General features: G+C 37.3%; 1 protein-coding gene across 1 annotated transcript in view; it reads left to right on the top strand.

Annotated features, from left to right (window-relative positions):
- Positions 1–18,690, top strand: part of LOC150089156 (PHD finger protein rhinoceros-like) — a 327,976-nt gene that overhangs the window by 292,767 nt on the left and 16,519 nt on the right. The window contains exon 22 of the mRNA XM_090389568.1: positions 13,484–13,609. Within this exon, the coding sequence (XP_090245694.1) occupies positions 13,484–13,609 (126 nt within the window). The remainder of the gene's footprint in view (positions 1–13,483; positions 13,610–18,690) is intronic.

Raw genomic sequence — 18,690 nt, 5'->3', positions numbered from 1 at the left:
CCCAAAGGTCACGGGTTCGAATCCCGCCTCAGGCTTGGATCAAAGTACTGCAAAAACCTTGGGAGGTGCATTATGGCCACAGAAGCCGATGCGCCAACAACTACCAAAAAAAAAAACAAAAACCAGCATATGATTTCCCAGATGTTGATGGGATGTATCTGAGATTATGCAGAGTTGTGATTTTGATGTTGTGTAGGGTAGGTGAGCCCGTTGTGAGCTTCCTCACATATGCCAAGTGCTTGGCTGGGATGTATCTGAGATTATGCAGAGGTGTGGTTTTGATGTTGTGTAGGGTAGGTGAGCCCAATTGTTGGCCCACTTTAGGACTTAGAATTCTAGGCCCCAGAGCATCTTCAGACTGGACATAGGAGCAGCGGACCACACTTTTTTTTTTTTTTTTGATTTGGTAGTTGTTGGCGCATCGGCTTCTGTGGCCATATTGCACCTCCCAAGATTTTTGCAGTACTTTGATCCAAGCCCGAGGTGGGAATCGAACCCGCGACCTTTGGGTTGCCGGGCAGGTACTTTACCCACTCGGCTAGCCCGGTCGGCGGACCACACTTCAATGCCATAACTGATGATAGAACTGAAGTAGTAGAATAGAAATTTTCTGACTGTTTCTCTGTGTACACTCTACAGAGATCAAGTTTCATACCATAAAAAACCTGTAATGCTCTAGAATGCAGTTGCTGGATTTGTTCCTTATATGTTAGGGTTTCATCCATTACCACCCCTAAGAATTTTACGGAATGAGTGACAACGAGAACATGCCCCGCAATGGAGGGCTGCAGAGAGGCTGCTGGATTGAGGTCTGTTTGTGGTCTAGGTGAGATGATGATACATTTGGAATTTTCAGGGTTTAGTTTAAGCCTAAAATAGCATTAGCATCAGTAGAGGCATCGATGCAAGAAAGTAAGCTTATGCAGCATCAGCCAAAAAAAAAAAAAAAAAACCACTCCCATTTCACCCCTCCATTTGTTCCAAATACCTGTCCAGCACAGCTTTAAATTTATTTAGGCTATCAACTTCCACAACAAAAGATCCGTTCCACCAATCAACTACCCGCTGGCTAAAGGAAAATTTCCGCATATCTATCGGGGTTCGAGCCCATCACCACCAAATATGGAGGATGCGGAAAGATCAGGGAATGACCACCGCATATCCCAGAGCAATATGGCCTTAGTTGCTAATGCTCCTAAAAACCAAATAACAACAATAAACCTCGCAGATGCCTAGTCTCCAGACACTGTAATCTGCAAAACTTAAGCCTTTCTTCATAAGAGCAACCCTTCATTCCATTCACTAATCTTGTTGCCCTTCTCTGTACTCGTTCCAACAGTTCTACATCCTTCTTAAAATGAGGCCTCCAGACCTGTATACAGTACTCAAGGTGTGGCCTGACCATTGCCTTATACAAGGGGATAATTACCTCCTTATCCCTGCTAGAAAAATTCCTGTATATCATTGACAAGACACCATGAGCTACTCTTGCAGACCGTGTGCACTGCTCAGAAAACTTCATATCTGCCTGAACAATTACCCCCAGGTCCTTTTCATTCTGTCACTGTAGTACCACAGAGTTGATACGTTACTCTGGGGCTACTGCTTCCTGTATGTAGTACTTTACATTTGTCAATGTTAAACTTCATTTGCCACCTCTCAGCCCATCTGCTCAACTTTTCTAGATCCTTTTGCAACAGCGTACTGTTATTAGTGTCATTAACAACTATGCCAACCTTCGTATCATCTGCAAACTTGGACATTAAGCCTGATATACCATCCTCAATATCATTTATAAATACAGAAAACAACAACGGACCCAATACTGAACCCTGAGGGACTCCACTAATAACATCAGTCCATGAAGAACAGTGTCCATTGATTACCACTCTGTCTTCTCCCACTCAACTTATCCTTTATCCATAGCATAAATTTGCCTCCAATGCCACACTGCTCCAATTTGTGTAGCAGTTTTCCATGTGCAACAGTATCAAAGGCCTTTCTAAGATCCAAATATATGATATCAAGGTTATTCGTTGCATCCAGTTCCTTTGTGACTACATCATAGTATCCAATCAAATTGGTCAGACAAGACTTCCCCTTAACAAAACCATGCTGTGTCCGAGCTATAACTGAAGTCTTGTTTAGATGAACCTGCAGTGCTTCTTTAACCATTGCCTCCATTAATTTCCCTGGAACAGAAGTTAAACTAACAGGTCTATAATTACTTGTGTCGCCCTTTGATCCTCCTTTGTGAATTGAGGTCACATTTGCACATCTCCAGTCTATGGGTACCTCCCCTGAGTCCAAAGAAGCTCTCATAATTATGGTTAAGGGTTTGCTGCCTCCTTTAATATAACTGGATATATAACTGGATGTACAGTAATACCCCGAAGTTACGCGATAGGTGGGTCCGACGAAAATCGCGTAAGTCGAATTCGCGTAAGTCGGGGTTCAACTTTGCATATAAATACATATAAATTTTGCTTAATTGGGACCAAGGACTAACAAAAACACTAGTTTAGAAGAAAAATATTAATAAAATTGCAGTTCTTTATACATATTAATACAAAATATGTATTAAAAAAACAAATGACTTACGTAAAAAAGTTATTTCGATGTCGATGGCTTCATAAAATCTAACAAATTCGTCTGACGACCCAGCGCGTTCTTTTCTTCACGCAGAATTTCTTCGTAGCAAGCTAATGATTTTTTTATTCCTTGCTTTGTAGCTATAACGCGTTCTTCGTTGGAGTCTGTTTTCTAAAATTTTTAAGCCCTTTACAATTGAGCCCTTTTCAATTTTCAACCTGTCAAGTTTGCAATTGTCATGTGCTTTTCGCCGTTGCTTCATTTAGGCCTGTAGCACGTGCAATATCACATGGTCTTTCATTTCGCTCAAAGCGTTTCACAATTTCATATTTTTTCTCTATCGACAGAGGTGGACTGGCCATAAGCCTTACCGGGGAAACCCCGGTGGGCCAGTGTGATTTTGGCCATAAACCATAGTATGACGCCACTATAAATTTTCCCGGGTAAGAATTTTTGACTCAGTCCGCCTCTGTTTATCGATAATTGCTTTTCTTTTTCTCTCTGAATCTGCAGTGTCTTCACCAGGACGCTTCCTTTTCACACCTTTTAATTAAGTATTTTACTCATTTTTAGGGAATAAAGCACAATTACAAAACGAGGAGGCACGCTTGATACGCATAAACAAAGCTTCGCGCATGTAGCAACTGAATAAACAACACCATAAAGGCAGAGATACACTATTAACACCTCACATTTCTAGGGGTTACTACCATAAAACAATAAAAATCCAGTTGCGTTTCTGCTAGTGAAATCTGTTATAAACTGGTAGTAAACTCGATCTAATTGCATTTGCGATTATACCGATAGCTGGAATTGTGTTGCTTTTTACCTTATTATGGTGAAATGTGTTTCCCCTTCACTGATATAAAAAACATAAAAGCAGCAAAGTTGAATTTTGTTCATCTTTCGCTCTCATTCTCCGCCGTCGCACCGTATATCGATAACATATGAAAAACGACCTTGAAGATAGTGGGCGGCAGCGTTGCCAAACGAAAAAAATCAAGAACCGCGTAACTCCGAGTTCGCGTAAGTCGGGGTAGCGTAAGTCGGGGTATTACTGTATATATATTTAATATAACTGGATATAGGCAGCGTATTCACAGAAAGAGGACAGATATCTGTTTAGGATAACAGAATTTGATAATTCCTTTGCCTGGCCAGCCACACACTTAGCAGGACTTGAGAGGTAACATACAATATCATTGGCGTAGGCCATAAATGCAGGTATCTCATTCATTAGCGGAATAAATATCGCTGAAAATAGCAGTGCTGACAGCAATCTGCCTTGGGTTGTACTGACTTCCATCTGTTTTGTGATGCAGTTATTCTCTTGCTAGAAGGTAAGAAACCTCTTGATTAATACATTTCTGAGAAGCTTCGAGACATTTACCTGTGAAACTGTAGTAGTTCTCGAGGAGGCACATAAGAGGCTTAACTTGCAGTGAGTCAAAGGCTGCTGTCAGATCCAGAAAAACAGCATGAAGAACATAACCTTGATCCCAGGCTTGAAGGGTTTTCAAATTCAGAGCCTGTATGCATGTTATTGGGGATCTTTGTGAGAGTGCGTAATGTGTATATATGCTGAGGTCTCTGGGAAAGGATCTGATTGGCAACCACTTTGAACATGCACTTCTCTAAGCATTTGAGAAAGGGGGAGGAGATTGAAATAGGCCTATAGTCAGCAGTTGAGGTCTGATTTTACGGCGCATTATAGCCTTAGTCGCTAATGCGCCAATAAAACCTAAGCAACAACAACTGATTTTGCACCTTTGGAACATGGATGACTATAATTCAGCCAAGCAGTTGGGACGACTCCCTGTTGTAAAATTGTGTTATACGGCTTCGTCAGCTCATCGCTGATGAAGTAGGAGGTGATTTTAGGCAAAAAGGTGGGAATAGAGTCACTTTCCATCGTTTTCTTGTCGGACAGGGCGTTGATGGCCTTGATTAGCTCCTCTTTGCCAAGCATCATGTTAGTGAGATTAGTTATGTCATAGTGGGCACTGTTCCAGGGTAAGTCCACAGCATATAATGCAAATGCATATAATATTTTTCTTCTGCCTTGGAATTTCAATCTTCAACTCTCCTTTCTTAACGGAACACATTTTCATACATCTGTTCTTCAACCATCCTTCCTAATAAATTCAAATTGAGGAAGGATGGTTGCAGGATAGACATGAAAATTTGTCTGCAGCCAGCAAGTAGTTGATTGTTGGAACACACTTCCGTTTGGTGTTGTTCATGTGGGTAGTTTGAATAAATTCAAGGAAGAAATAGGCAAACTGTTAAAGGGATTGGGCAGGTGAGTTAATGTTTTTTTTTTTTTTTTGCCATTGCTTTATAAGCTTTCTTTCTTGCATCATTTGTTAATACTAACCCTTTACAGTTCATTGATATAGCAGCCTTGATCATCGGTGCTGACCATTATGAAATTTATTTTTCTGCTGTGCTGCTGGCTTAATTATTCTACTGCCATCTAATTATGCTTCATATAAGTAATCTGAAAAACTATACTGATGTTTTATTTTCAATTGTTAACAGCTAGCAGCATTTGTTTTTCTTCATTTTAGAAGTTACAAGATATCTTATACTTGTAAGAAGTGTAGTGTTTAGACATGGCATCACAGTCTATTAAAGTCTTGATTATTAGCCATACGGTGCAAGGAAGCCTGAGGCTTATGCTGCACCAGCCAAAAAAAAAAAAAATTCCTGATTGATGATGAAGAAATTATTACCATTAACATTAGCAGGACATATGATGCAAGAAAGCAAGCTTATATAGCATCAGCCAAAAAAAAAAAACACCCTTCCCATTTCACCCATCCGTCCATTCACTCCAAATGTTTGTTTAGTTCTGCCTTGAACTTATTTAAGTTAACTGTTTTTATTTCAGAATTTGAATGAGATAAACTCATTTTTGTGTTAACATAGGACTGAATAGAGAAATATAATAAACTAATACTGGTGTGAAGAATGAACAGACAGAATTCCATTTTATCAAGGTTGTATTTAATAGGAAGAAATTTCTGCCAGTATTTTGGATGTTGCATCTCTGCTCAAGTAAATAGAAAACAAAAGAAATTTGAAGTAGGGATACTAAAGTAAAATATATTCTTGATTATTTGAATGAAACATTTCAGGAATATGTTGTTCTAGGAAGAAATATTTCATTAGACAAAACTGCTCTTGGTTTTAAGGGTAGAATTTCATTCAAACATTATAACCCTTAAAAGCCCACGAAGTGGGATTTTATTTATTTATTTTAGCTGACTTAGAAACAAGTTACACATCAGCTTTTGTGCCATATTTTGACTGACAGACTTACAAATAATACCAGACTTAACTTTTGTCTCTCAAGGATTGTGCTTTGTCTTGTCCAAAAACTGTACCACTGTATTGAGTATAGTAGATTTCATTTATTCACTGACTAATTTTACACTAGTATTCAACTAGCAGAAGAACTCCGTAAACTAAATGTACACCTAAGAGTCACTGCTATGAGATACATGATGGGATTACCATCAGAGATGAGGACTCAGAAAAAATTAAAGCACAGGATTGTTAATTTTCGAAAAGAGGATAAAATGTTAGCAAAGAAAGACAAAAGAACTGTAATTATGTGTCCTTTGATACTGAAATAATAATAAGAAAGTAAACGGAGATGCAAACTTTAAAATTGAAAGGCCAACCACACACTAATTGTAGATCTTTTAGCTTAACGTTTGGTCCAGGGAAAACAATGGAATCACTGGTTGAGGAAGTAATGCAGGACCATCTGGACTGGCTTGCAATTATACTGCAATCACAGCATGGATTTGTAAAGGGGTGGTCTTGTCTAACCAATCTGATAGGTTACTGTGATAGTGACAAAGGAACCTGATACGAAGAGTAATTTTGACTTCATATACTGTAAGCGCCAGTTATAGTGATCACTGGTTATTGGAATTAGCCGCTTGCTGAGACTACACACATGAGGGGGCATAAATTCAAGTTGATTGTTGTTATTGTTATTTGGTTTTTAGGAGCATTAACAACTAAGGCCATATTGCTCCGGGGATATGCGGTGGTTATTTCCTGACCCTTCCACATCCTCCGTATATGGTGGTCATGGGCTCGAACCCTGGTCTAATCAAGAAGCGTGTGCTATGCACTGCTGCTCCTTCCCACCTGGCTACGGAGGTGCCAATTCATTCAAGTTGAAGGATGATTGCAGGATAGATGTATGGAAGTTTGACTATAACAACTTTAGTGAATAAAGGATACTTGTACTGCCAAGTAAAGCCATACAGCCCCAGTCCTATAATATATATATATATAAAATGCTTAGGTATGCTGCCCACTGTTTGAGACTACTCTGTTACAAAAGCTGTTTGCAGGGGATACATGTGAAGCAAATAACTACAGAGAACATATATGAGAGTACAACTCAGCAATGGCTTTCGTATCAATGGGTGCACAGATTAAATCACCGCCTAGAAATGGTCCATACTGTTTTAGAATATACAGCCAGATTTACCATTTGGTCTCACCGCTCTATCCAAATGAGGCAAATAAGCCAGGATATGGACACTTTTTATTTTCGATTGTGCTGAAGCAACAACAAAACGGCTTGAAAAGCAATCAAACCGAGGGGTATGGCCGAAGTAATGCAATAATTGGACGAGATGGTTAAGAGACGATATAATGCACCTACATCCAAAACGGAGGTTGCTACAATATTTGTTGGAGAAGAAGAAGAACCACCTGCAAATAGAGACATATGCATATATCCCACAGGTGACTGCTATAGAATTATGTCGCTGCTTAACAAGAATGGTGAAGACTGAATGATCTAGATTATTTACATCATAATCAGAAAGATGACAGATGACATATGTTACGCTGGGTACATTTAGTATGCTTTAATTGTCAAAAGTTTGGCCACTCTCAAGAAGTATACAGAAAGATGGCTTTTCATTCAAGTGAACACCTGGTTATGATAAGTCTTGACATTGAGAAGGCTTTTAATACCACCTGGAGGTAGAATAGAATACTCTGTGATTTGCACAAACTAGGAATTTGAGGCTATCTTCCAAAATTCAACCAGAACTTGTGCAAATGAATTTTCAAGCCATCATATTATTTCAGATATGTGATCAAGAAGGGAAGAGCACCTCTAGATTCAGCGAAACTGTATTTTCACTCTAAATCAACTGGTCAGAAGATATTCCAGAAACAGTTGAAACATACTTATATGCAGGCCACCTTACCATTTCATGTCATTCATGGAATATGCACACAGAGAGACAGCTGCAAGTTGTTACAAATAAAATAGTCACAGACTATCTATAATTGATATTGGATCTCATTACAAAAGATAGCAACAATACACTTCTGCAGAAAACAAAACATACATTATGAACTATGATTAAGCAATGAACAGATCCCACTCAAACATAGTATATAAATTTTCGAATCAGTCATGATAGTGAACCGAATTTCCTAGAATGCATGAATTCCATTCTAGAATTCCTAGAATCAACATGTGTCTTTTTAAAAAAAATTAAACATTCACAGTCTATGGCAGATTCCAGCAAATGTCTCACCAACTCACAAAAGGCTGCCTGCAAAGCTCCTCCATGCTGGGCCCAAATTTATGGAATATTGTCCTGAATGAGTGAATGCATAGAGCTTCCAAAGTTACAGCCATCACCTCGACAGGTAACATGGTCCTTGTAATATATGCTCATCCAGAGCAGACCTTTAGGTCTGCTTTGGATGAGATTTGTATTAAGAGACAAAACAAGCTGACCTTATTTTTCCACTGACCTTCCTGACTCTTCCATCACCAATAAGCTTGCAATCTCTGTGGAGAAGACTAGAATGATGCTATGAAAAAATACCTAAATCTGCTGCCCTACAGTTAGGCCCCAGGATCAACTCCACTTATACCATAACTCATGAGCTGAAGTGAGTTACTGTAATATTTTGTAAATTTAATTCTTACCTTTTCTAAAATTAATTCTGTTAAGGTACATTAGGTTTTGTATCTTGTAAATATAATTTTTTAAGGTCAGTAGCAGATAGAAACACTTTCATAATTACTTATTTACTGTGATATTTTGTTGATTTAAATTTTATGAAGTTAATTCGGCAATATTTTGTTAGCTTAATTCCTACCTCTTAATGGTTTTTACAAGCTCTATTTCAAACACTTTGTCCAAGGATATTGTGACTTAGACAGAAATGACCATAGACGATTTTCATGTGAGTCACAAGTTCATCATCTACATGCAACATACCTGTGGCATGTAGCATTAGCATTAATAGTGGCAAATGATGCAAGAAAGCATGCTTATGCAGCATAACAAAAATAAAACCCTTCCTTTCACTAAGGCGCCTCCGTAGCCAGGTGGGCAGGAGCAGCAGTGTGTAACACACACTTCTTGATTAGACCAGGGTTTGAGCCCGTGACCACCAAATACAGAGGATGCAAAAAGGTCAGGGAATGACCACCGCATATCCCTGGAGCAATATGGCCTTAGTTGCTAATGCTCCAAATAACAAAACAAAAACAACAACCTTCCTTTCACCGATTCATTCCCTCCAATAGTTTGTCTAGTTCTTGCTTTAATTTATTTAAACTATCAATTTCCACAACAACAGATGGAAGTTTGTTCCAGCAATCAACCACCTGCTGGCTAAAGGCAAACTTCTGCATAACGATTCTGCAACCATCCTTTCTCAATTTGGATGTGTGTTCCCTCATGTGGTAGTTTGAGCAAGAGGAAGAATCCTATTAGCATTGTATCCCTCAATCCATTCAAACCCATAAACACCCCAATCAGATTACCTCACAGGCCTAGTCTCCAGAGCTGCAATTTGCAAAACTGAAGCCTTTCTTGGTAAGAGCACTCCTTCATTCTACTGACAAATTCTTGTTTCCCTTCTCTATACTCATTCCAACAGCTCAACATCCTTCCTAAAATGAGGCCTCCAGACCTGTATACAGTACTCAGGATGTGACCTGACGATTGCCAAATACAAAGGGATAATCACCTCCTTATTCCTACTGGCAAAATTCCTGTATATCATTGACAAGACCTCATGAGCTACTCTTGCAGCTGTTTGCACTGCTCAGAAAACCTCATATCTGACTGCACAATTACCTCCAGGTCTTTTTCATTCACCACTACCCCAAGTGTTGTACCACACAGTTGGTATGTTACTCTGGGGTTACTGCTACCCATATGCAGCACTCCACATTTGTCAATATTAAATTTCAGTTGCCACCTCTCAGCCCATCTGCTCAACTTTTCCGGATCGTGTTGCAGTAGCATACTGTCATTAACAATCCCTACCAACCTTCGTATTGTCTGGAAACTTGGACATTAAGCCTGATATACCTTTACATACAGAAAATAGCAATGGGCCCAACACAGACCCATGGTCATCTACAAGATGACAAGACTTCCCCTTAACAAACCCATTCTTTGTCTAAACTATAACTGCAGTCTTGTCTAGATTCCTGCAGTGCTTCTTTAACAAGTGACTCCATTATTTTCCCTAGAACAGAAGTTTAACTAACAGGCCTGTAATTACTTGTGTCACCTTTCGATCCCCCCTTTGTGAATTGGGGATACATTTGCACATCTCCAGTTCGTGGATACTGGACATTCAGTACACCAAACCAAGCCCAAGCCATTACAGGGCCATCCTGCATTCTTCCTGCTCACAGACTCTGTTGAGCACCTACTTCTCTTATTTTCTTGTTAAGATCCTCCCCAAGCATTATAGTCTTTATTAAATGTCTTTCCTGATTTTGGGTCCTTTGAGACAGTATAGTGATTTTGCCCATTTACTACCCATTTGTAGAGGTCTATATTTAAATATTTAGACTGGAAGAAATCTGAATGGGCTCTTCAGTTGAGGTTATAGTTATTTAGTTTTCCAGCTACATAACACGCAAATATGCCTCTGAATACATGCTCACTTGTAAAGAAAAAGTACTCTGACCAAAGTAGTTGATATTCCCAAGCAAACCTATTTCCACATTATGCTTAAATATTTAACTTTAATTACAGTGAGCCTGCATACCATAGTGCTCTTAGGATAGCATATATTAGAACACTTGTTGCTTACAAGGTTTGATCAAAAATTTCACTGAATGCTTCAAAAATTAATTTTATTCAATAATAAATGTTTTTTGTTGTTCATATTCTAAAATATCTCTTCTTCAACCATACACTTGTTCCATTGTGTATGTCACTGATCAAAACATTTTTAGAAGTCATCTTTAGTAAAAATGATGAATTTTAGCTAGTCTGTTATGTTTGATTGGATTTCTTCAGTCAACTGAAATTGCTTTTCTTTCATGTCATGTTGTAATTTTGGGAATAGCCAAAAATGTTTGACAAAAGACGTGACATGGTGCCAAAATCAGGAAAATAATAATAGGTTTGTCAATCAGAAATTATTTGTCTGCCATCTTGTTCAGATTTCATTACAAATGAAAAAAAACTATTGTTTACTCAAATCTTTCCACTGAACTGGGTGTATAATAAGTGCACTCCATTCTTTAAGCTACCACTGTGCAATTAAGAATTATAATAACATTCACTGAAGCTTTTGATCAGACCATGTGTGTATACACTGTATTGTCAAAAGTAATTGGAAAGTGCATATTTAAAAGAAACTTTCAATGATACAATAATCTGTTGGCCCCTAGACTTTAATTGCATACAATAACTGTCAGTAGACTCTGAGTTAGTTTTTGATAATGGGAAGTGGATATTTTGGTTTATTCTTTTTTCAGCTTCAAATTCATCTACTGATTATAACACATTGGCCTGATCTGGAGCTGTTGTTCTAGTTCATCTAATCATAAAATGTCACGTTGAAACAAAGGGTCTTCCCCATGATGCTGCCACAATGTACGAAGCATGGAGTTGTCAGAGTGTCAGTGTACTGCATGGCATCAATTGTTTCAGGAAAGACAATCCAAGCCCAAACCATGAAAAACCCCAGATGGTGATAGCACACCTGAGCTGTCTCAACTGTGAATAATGCTCTCTGGGCATTTGCCAAACTCTATCTTAACTGCTTTCAGATTAGAAAACTGGGCACTATCATCATTACTCTTTAACACATATTTCCACATTCCAGGGATCAGTTATGATGAGGTTGTGCACTAGGGAAGTTTATGCTTTGCATTGCATGCTGTGATGTTTTGTTTATGTGCTACAGCTGTTCCGTAAAAATACAGTGCTATTCAGTTCCTTATATATTGTCCTTTAACAAATATCAGTTTCAGTGGCCTCCATGAACTCCTGGCTGACATTTACTGAGGACAGAAGGGAGTATTATTTGTTAAACTTCATTTGTCACTTCTCCCATCTGCCTAATTTCTCTAGGTCTTGTTACAGTAGTATACCCTGATTACAGACAATAAGCAGCCTGCCAACCTTTGTATATCATTTTCAAACTTAGAATTTAAGCCTCATATATGCCTGCATCAGTATCATTAATAAATATTGAAAACAACAATGGGCCCAACACGGAACCCTTGGGGGCTAAACTAATAACATTAGTCCATGAAGAGCAGTTCCCATTGATGAGTATTCTCTGCCTTCTCCCACTTATCCATAGTAGTAACTTGCCCTTAATGCCACAATGCTCCAGTTTGTATAGTAGTTTTATGTGGAACAGTATCAAAAGCTGTTCTGAAATGTATTTGATGTCAAAATTATTTTTTTGCATCCAGCTCTTTTGTTACCATATCGTAGTATCCAATCAGATTGGTCAGGCAAGATAGCCCCTTAAGAAATCCATGCTGTGACTGCCATATAACTACATTCCTGTCTTACTTCTTTAATCAGTTGTTTTATCCATTTAATCCATTATTTTATCAGGAACAGAAGTCAGGCTTACAGGGTTTAATTACCCACTTCCCATTTTGGTCCCCACACCTTGTGAATTTGGGGAGCGATTCACACATCATTTGGGGACCTCCCCCAAATTCAAGGATGCTTTCATAATTATGACTAAAGGTTTGCTAACCTCTTTTGCTGCTTCTCTTAAAATAATTGGATAGATCCCACTGCACTAGTTGGATATTTGCAATTAGCTTCAACAGTTTCTTTTTCACTTTCATCTCACTTATCACAAAATCATTTAGTGCTCATTAATTTGATATACTTCTGGCATCCCCATGCATAAGAAGTTCCACATTTGTAAATGTTGATGCAGTATATCTATTCAGTTTGTTAACAACCTGAGCAAGGACAGTTGTTACCAGTCATATCTAGTGAATCAATGTGATTGTTTTTTATCCCCTTCCTTCTATTGTTTACATTAGAACAATAGAAGGAAGGGGATACATAAGTAAACAATAAAAGGAAGTCTTCTACTTTTGTTTTCATTCTTTGCTGTAGATTTCTCATAATCTGCCTTAGCTTGTCTAACCCGCCTTGTGATTTGATTGCAGACTAGTTGTAGGTTTCTGTATCTCCAGATAATTTATATTTCTATTTCTGCATGTTGAGACCACTGTTATTGTTACAAAAATAATAATAAATTTAAAATAATTCCTTAAAATATTTCAGAATTGTCTTGATTCATTTGTGAAAAATGAATTCTAAATGGTGTACTGCTATTAGTGTATGAGACAAGAAACTTTTACTGAGTTAGGCATTTCTTTATAACTTGCTTTGAAGATAAAGTGGGGGGTATGGGAATTTTAATGTGAAATATCAGCTTGGTTAAAATTTTTTTAAAGTATTAGGTATTTTAAAAAAAAATTTAAACAATAGTGCTACAATGATTTTACTAACATTAGATAAATGAAAATATGATCTTTATTTTCCATGTTGTGTCATGATTTAACAGGTGAATAACATATACTATATTTTAGGCAAACTGTAACAAACCTTTGCTGACACCCAAAACAGAAGAATCAGATATTCTTGGTAAGCAGCAAGAGGACAGCCTCTATGCTAGGATGAAGATGTTTGTACATTTAAGACAAGATTTGGAAAGGGTAAATTGGATTTATCTATATATTTATATTATCAAGAACTGTATCCACGTTGTTTTCCATACCATTTTCTTTTACATCATTGGCCACTATAACTCGATGTTGTTAATTTGGTTGTGCATTATAGATTTAAACACTGTATAGCAGCGATTTCCAAACTGAGAGGCGTGGACTAGTACAAAAGGAGGCGCAAAAGGTTTAACAGAAATGTAATTTTCATAACATAACATTAAATTTTATAACCTATTTTTTAAAGCATTTGCTGCCACCTATCTCACTCTAACTTCGATATAAACATGAGATAAACATTTATTTGGAAAAAATATATATTATATTTTGCTGAAATGGATTGACAAATTATGATGTAGTGTAATATATATAATTTAGTGCGGTACTATGTATGACATATGTAGGTAGATTGCATAGCATTAGCTGCATGGTTGAAAATATGGTTTCAGCAGTGTGCGATTGTGTTTTTTATTGTTTTGGCGTGATTACTTACTGATAATAACCATTAATAATTTAGAAGTTGTAATTTTTAAGAATATAAATTTAATCCTAATATTTTAGACGAATGGATGAATTTGACTGGTTACAAGAAAAAATCCACTAATAATGAAGATACTGATACTGATGCTGATGCAAGTAAAGGTAGTGGGAATACAAGCAACAAGGAACAAGGAGGTAGAACTCCCAAGACAAGAAAATAAATTCATCCTATATATCATTAGGATTCACAAGTGTTATTATAGATGGCTTGGAAAAACCAATGTGTTTGTTTTGTACGAAAGTTTTGGCTGCAGATAGTATGAGACCAGGCAAATTAAAACGGCACCTTAAAACTATGCATTCTGATTACCCATAGAATAGAATACCCATAGAATACCCATAGTAAGCCCATAAAATTTTTTCAAAGAAAATTAGATGGGTTTAATAAACAAAAGCAAACGTTCAAAAAAATAGTTTATGTTCCATCAAATTCATTGCTAGCGTTGTACCAAGTTTCTTACAGAATCGCGAAATGTAAAAACCACACACAATAAGAGAAACTCTAGTTTTGCCAGCAGCTATTGGTATGGTTAAAATAATGTTCAGCGAATCATATGCAAAACAGTTGCGACAAATACCGCTTGCTGATAATACAGTTGACAGAAGAATCGACGATATATCTGAAGATCTTTGCGATCGGTTAGTTTCTCGACTGTGTACTTCAAAATTCGCCATACAAGTAGATGAGGCAACTGATGTAGCTAAAGATGCTCATTTAATTGCATATGTTTGATATGTTGCAGAAACTAATATAATGGAAGATATATTATTTTGCAACCCCATTCCTGGAAAGGCCACATCCAATGAAATTTTTAATATAATTGACACTTTTTTTTGATGAGAACGACATAAAGTGGAATAACTGCATTGGACTCTGTACTGACGGAGCACAGTCAATGTCAGGACACAAGGCAGGTCTTCAAGCATTAGTTAAAAAGAAAGCACCCAAAGTTATCTGGACGCACTGCATGCTTCACAGAGCATCTCTTGTGTCAAAAAATATGAGCGAGGAACTTAACAACATTTTTACGAAAGTTACGAAACTACATAAAAAACAGTCCTTTAAAAGTTAGGTTGTTTGCAAAGCTGTGTGAAGATATGGAAGCTAATTATACCTCACTTCTATAGTATTGTGAAGTGCGCTGGCTTATCTTGTGCAAAAGTGATTCAAAGGGTGTTTGAACTCAAAGAAGAGATTGCAATTTTTCTTGATGAAAATCATAATGAAGAGGCAAATTTATTTAGGAATGATAACTTTATTGTTAAACTTGCCTATTTGGTTGAAATTTTTGGAAAATTGAGTGTTTTGAATAAATCAGTGCAAGGACCACAAATGCATTCACTGATTCAAAAAGACAAAGTGAAAGCATTCATAAAAAAATTGGAGCTATGGAAATCAAATTTACAAAAAAATAAGTTCGACATGTTTCCACTTTTAAATGATTTCTGCGCCAGAGTTAATATTGAAGCAAACAAAAATCTATTTACTGAACACTTGGACGGTTTGCTAATGCACTTTTCACATTATTTCGAAGCTCTTGATTTTACAAAGTTCACATGGATACAGAATCCATTTGTTGATGAACAAGATGATGAATTTGGATTGACAACTATTGAAAAGAAAAAATTGATAGAATTATCATGCGATATTTCATTGAAACAAAAATTTCAGAGTGAAACCCTAGTTCCGTTTTGGTTGCATCGAAGTGAAGAATATAATACTTTGTCAAGCAAAGCAATGCAGGTGCTGCTGCCATTCGTAACATCATATTTATGCGAAACGGGATTTTCTGCATTAGCTGCAATGAAATCCAAATATTGAGCCCGTTTAGTAGTAGAAAAAGAGCTATGAGTAGCACTCTCGTCAATGACACCTAGATTTGATAAACTTTGTGCTAATAAACAAGCACATCCATTGCATTAAAAACAAATTAATTTAAAAATGAATATATATATTCTGTCAATTACGTTTTTTTCATTTTTTGTATTAATTTATTTTTTACCATTTAAAAATGTGTCTGTATTATTTTATGAAATAAAGGGAGGGAGGGAGGTGCCAAGATTAGATTGTTTTTAAAAGGGGGCATAGTAACATAAAGTTTGGAAACTACTGCTGTATAGTATAACTTTAATATTATGGTTTAAGAATTGTAAATAGTGAATTTATGTTATTGTATACCTTAGGATAAAACCAAAAGCAGCTTAAAAAGTAATAAATAAAAAACCAGGAAATAAATTCAGAAATTTAAAATACAGGTACCAGTTACTTATATGGAAATCCTAGGACTTAAGCCAGGTTACTGATCCTAGGCCTAACACAAGATAAGAAAAGTATGAAAAATCAAAGTGAATTTATTTACGAATTATTTATTTTTATTATTTAATTATTGAATTATGTATATATTAAGTGTTATAGCATCATTAATACACAGTCATTTCTGAATAAACAGAATATTTATAAGGCGGCATTATTTTAAGTTATATCTCATATTGTGAATACCTTCACAACGAGTTGCCATGATATTGCACTACTTTGAATAAGTAACGCTTTACCTAAGGAGAAGACTAATGTTACTTATTCTCAGATAGGTACCACCACCCATACGGCACCGTTTCAGGGCTATTTGGCCCTTCTTCGGTGGGTGGGTAAGTACCCAAGTGATGCAATGATGGCAAAACAGTTGTGAAGTATAACTCCACACTATGAGAGGTGCCTGATGGTGTATGATGTATTTAGACTAAGACGTATTTAGGGCTAAAGCCTCAAGCTGCGAGCAAATTTTTGGTACCTATCTTTAGCTCTAAATGCGTCTTAGTATAAATACCATATTTCCCCATGTATAAGACGCACCTTAATTTTGGGGCCCAAAATTTGAAAAAAAAAAAAAAAGTATTACATAAAGTTATTGAACTCAAGTTTTATTAATCATAAAATTCATACAATTCATCACTGTCAAAACTCCCATCCATTAGCTTGTCCTCATCCATGTCTGATGACGAATCACTGTCTTCATATATTGCCTCGTCCTCAGTTCCATCTATGGCATTTGAAATGCCACACTTCTTAAATGACTTGACAACGATCTCAATTTTGATATTATCCCAGGATCTTTTCACCCAGCTACAAACTTCTTCCATAGTTGGTTTCTTCACTGTTCCTGCCGGTGTCAATTTGTCCCCAGAAGACTTCATCCATTGGTTCCATTCGTTTTTTTTTAGTTTAGTTTTTTTTTTTTTTTTTTTTTTAGTTGTTTGGGGTTTAATGGCGCAAAAGCAACTTCGGCTATATTGCGCCTGTTCAAGTTTTGTTATTTCCTGGTTCCATTCGTCTCTCATGGCAGCTTTGAAGGGTTTGTTAATGCTGACATCAAGTGGTTGGAGCTGGGATGTCAAGCCTCCAGGTATGACGGCAAGTTTTGTTTTTTGCTCTGCAGCAATCTTCTATGTATTTTTTGTTATGTGTGTCCTGAACTGATCAAGCACCAATAGGGCAGGTTTGCGTAAGAGCCCACCTGGTCTCCTGCTCTAAACTTTCTCAAACCAGATCTTCATCCAATCCTGATCCATCCAACCCTTGTCATGAATGTGGACAATCACTCCTCGAAGAATGTCTTCTTTTGGCATTGTTTTGTGTTTGAAAATCAGCATAGGAGGCAGCTTGGTTCCGTCGGGACAACAAGCTAGAACAACTGTATAATGCCTCTTTTCATGTCCACTTGTCTTCACAGTTACAGTTTTCACCCCCTTCCTATCAACACTTCTGTTACTTGGGACATCAAATTGAAGGGGGACTGTGTCCATATTTGCAATCTGTCCCAACTCAAACTCATGTGTCTTCTGACATTGAATGACAAAACGATGACATTCAAGGACCTTCTGCTCATAGCTTTCAGGCATCTTTTGGGCAAGTCTGGTGCATGTACGCATGCTTAGTCCATTCTGTTTCATGAACCTGAAGCACCAGTTGTATCCTCCTTTGAAATCAGTAGTTTCTTTTTCATCAGCAATTCTTCTTGCCTCATGCTGAACCATCTTTGTGGACACAGGAATTCCAATTGCCCTTTGCTCCTCAATCCATATCTTCAATTCCCTCTCTAAATCAGGCCATTTTGCTGACTTGCCTCTAATGGCCTTCTTCTGCCATGGCGTTTTCAGTAGGGTTTCTTCTTCCCGTAGCCAGTCTCGGATTGTTTTCTCAGTTGGAGGAGGACCAAACTTACATTCAGCAGCACGATTTCCATTCACTTTTGCAAACTGGATCACTTTTAACTTGAATTCAGCACTGTACAAAAATCTTTTCTGAGCCATTTCTGGGCAGAACGTGGCAAAACGTAACCTAATATACCGGTAATGGGTGCGAAACAATGAGCGCAAAGACAACAAGCGCGAAAAAGCGGGAAATGCAAGTAAAAAAAATCTACAACCACTGTATAAGACGCACCCAGTTTTTAGACCCCAAATTTTTTGAAAAAAGGTGCATCTTATACATGGGGAAATACGGTACATCATACACCATCAGGCACCTCTCATATTGT

The sequence above is a fragment of the Mastigoproctus giganteus genome, chromosome 2 (assembly GCF_048544385.1).
Source record: "Mastigoproctus giganteus isolate SK-2022 chromosome 2, ASM4854438v1, whole genome shotgun sequence".
Lineage (NCBI taxonomy): Eukaryota > Metazoa > Arthropoda > Arachnida > Uropygi > Thelyphonidae > Mastigoproctus > Mastigoproctus giganteus.
Note: the sequence above shows the minus strand (reverse complement) of the source record. Positions and strands in the feature narration are given on the sequence as shown.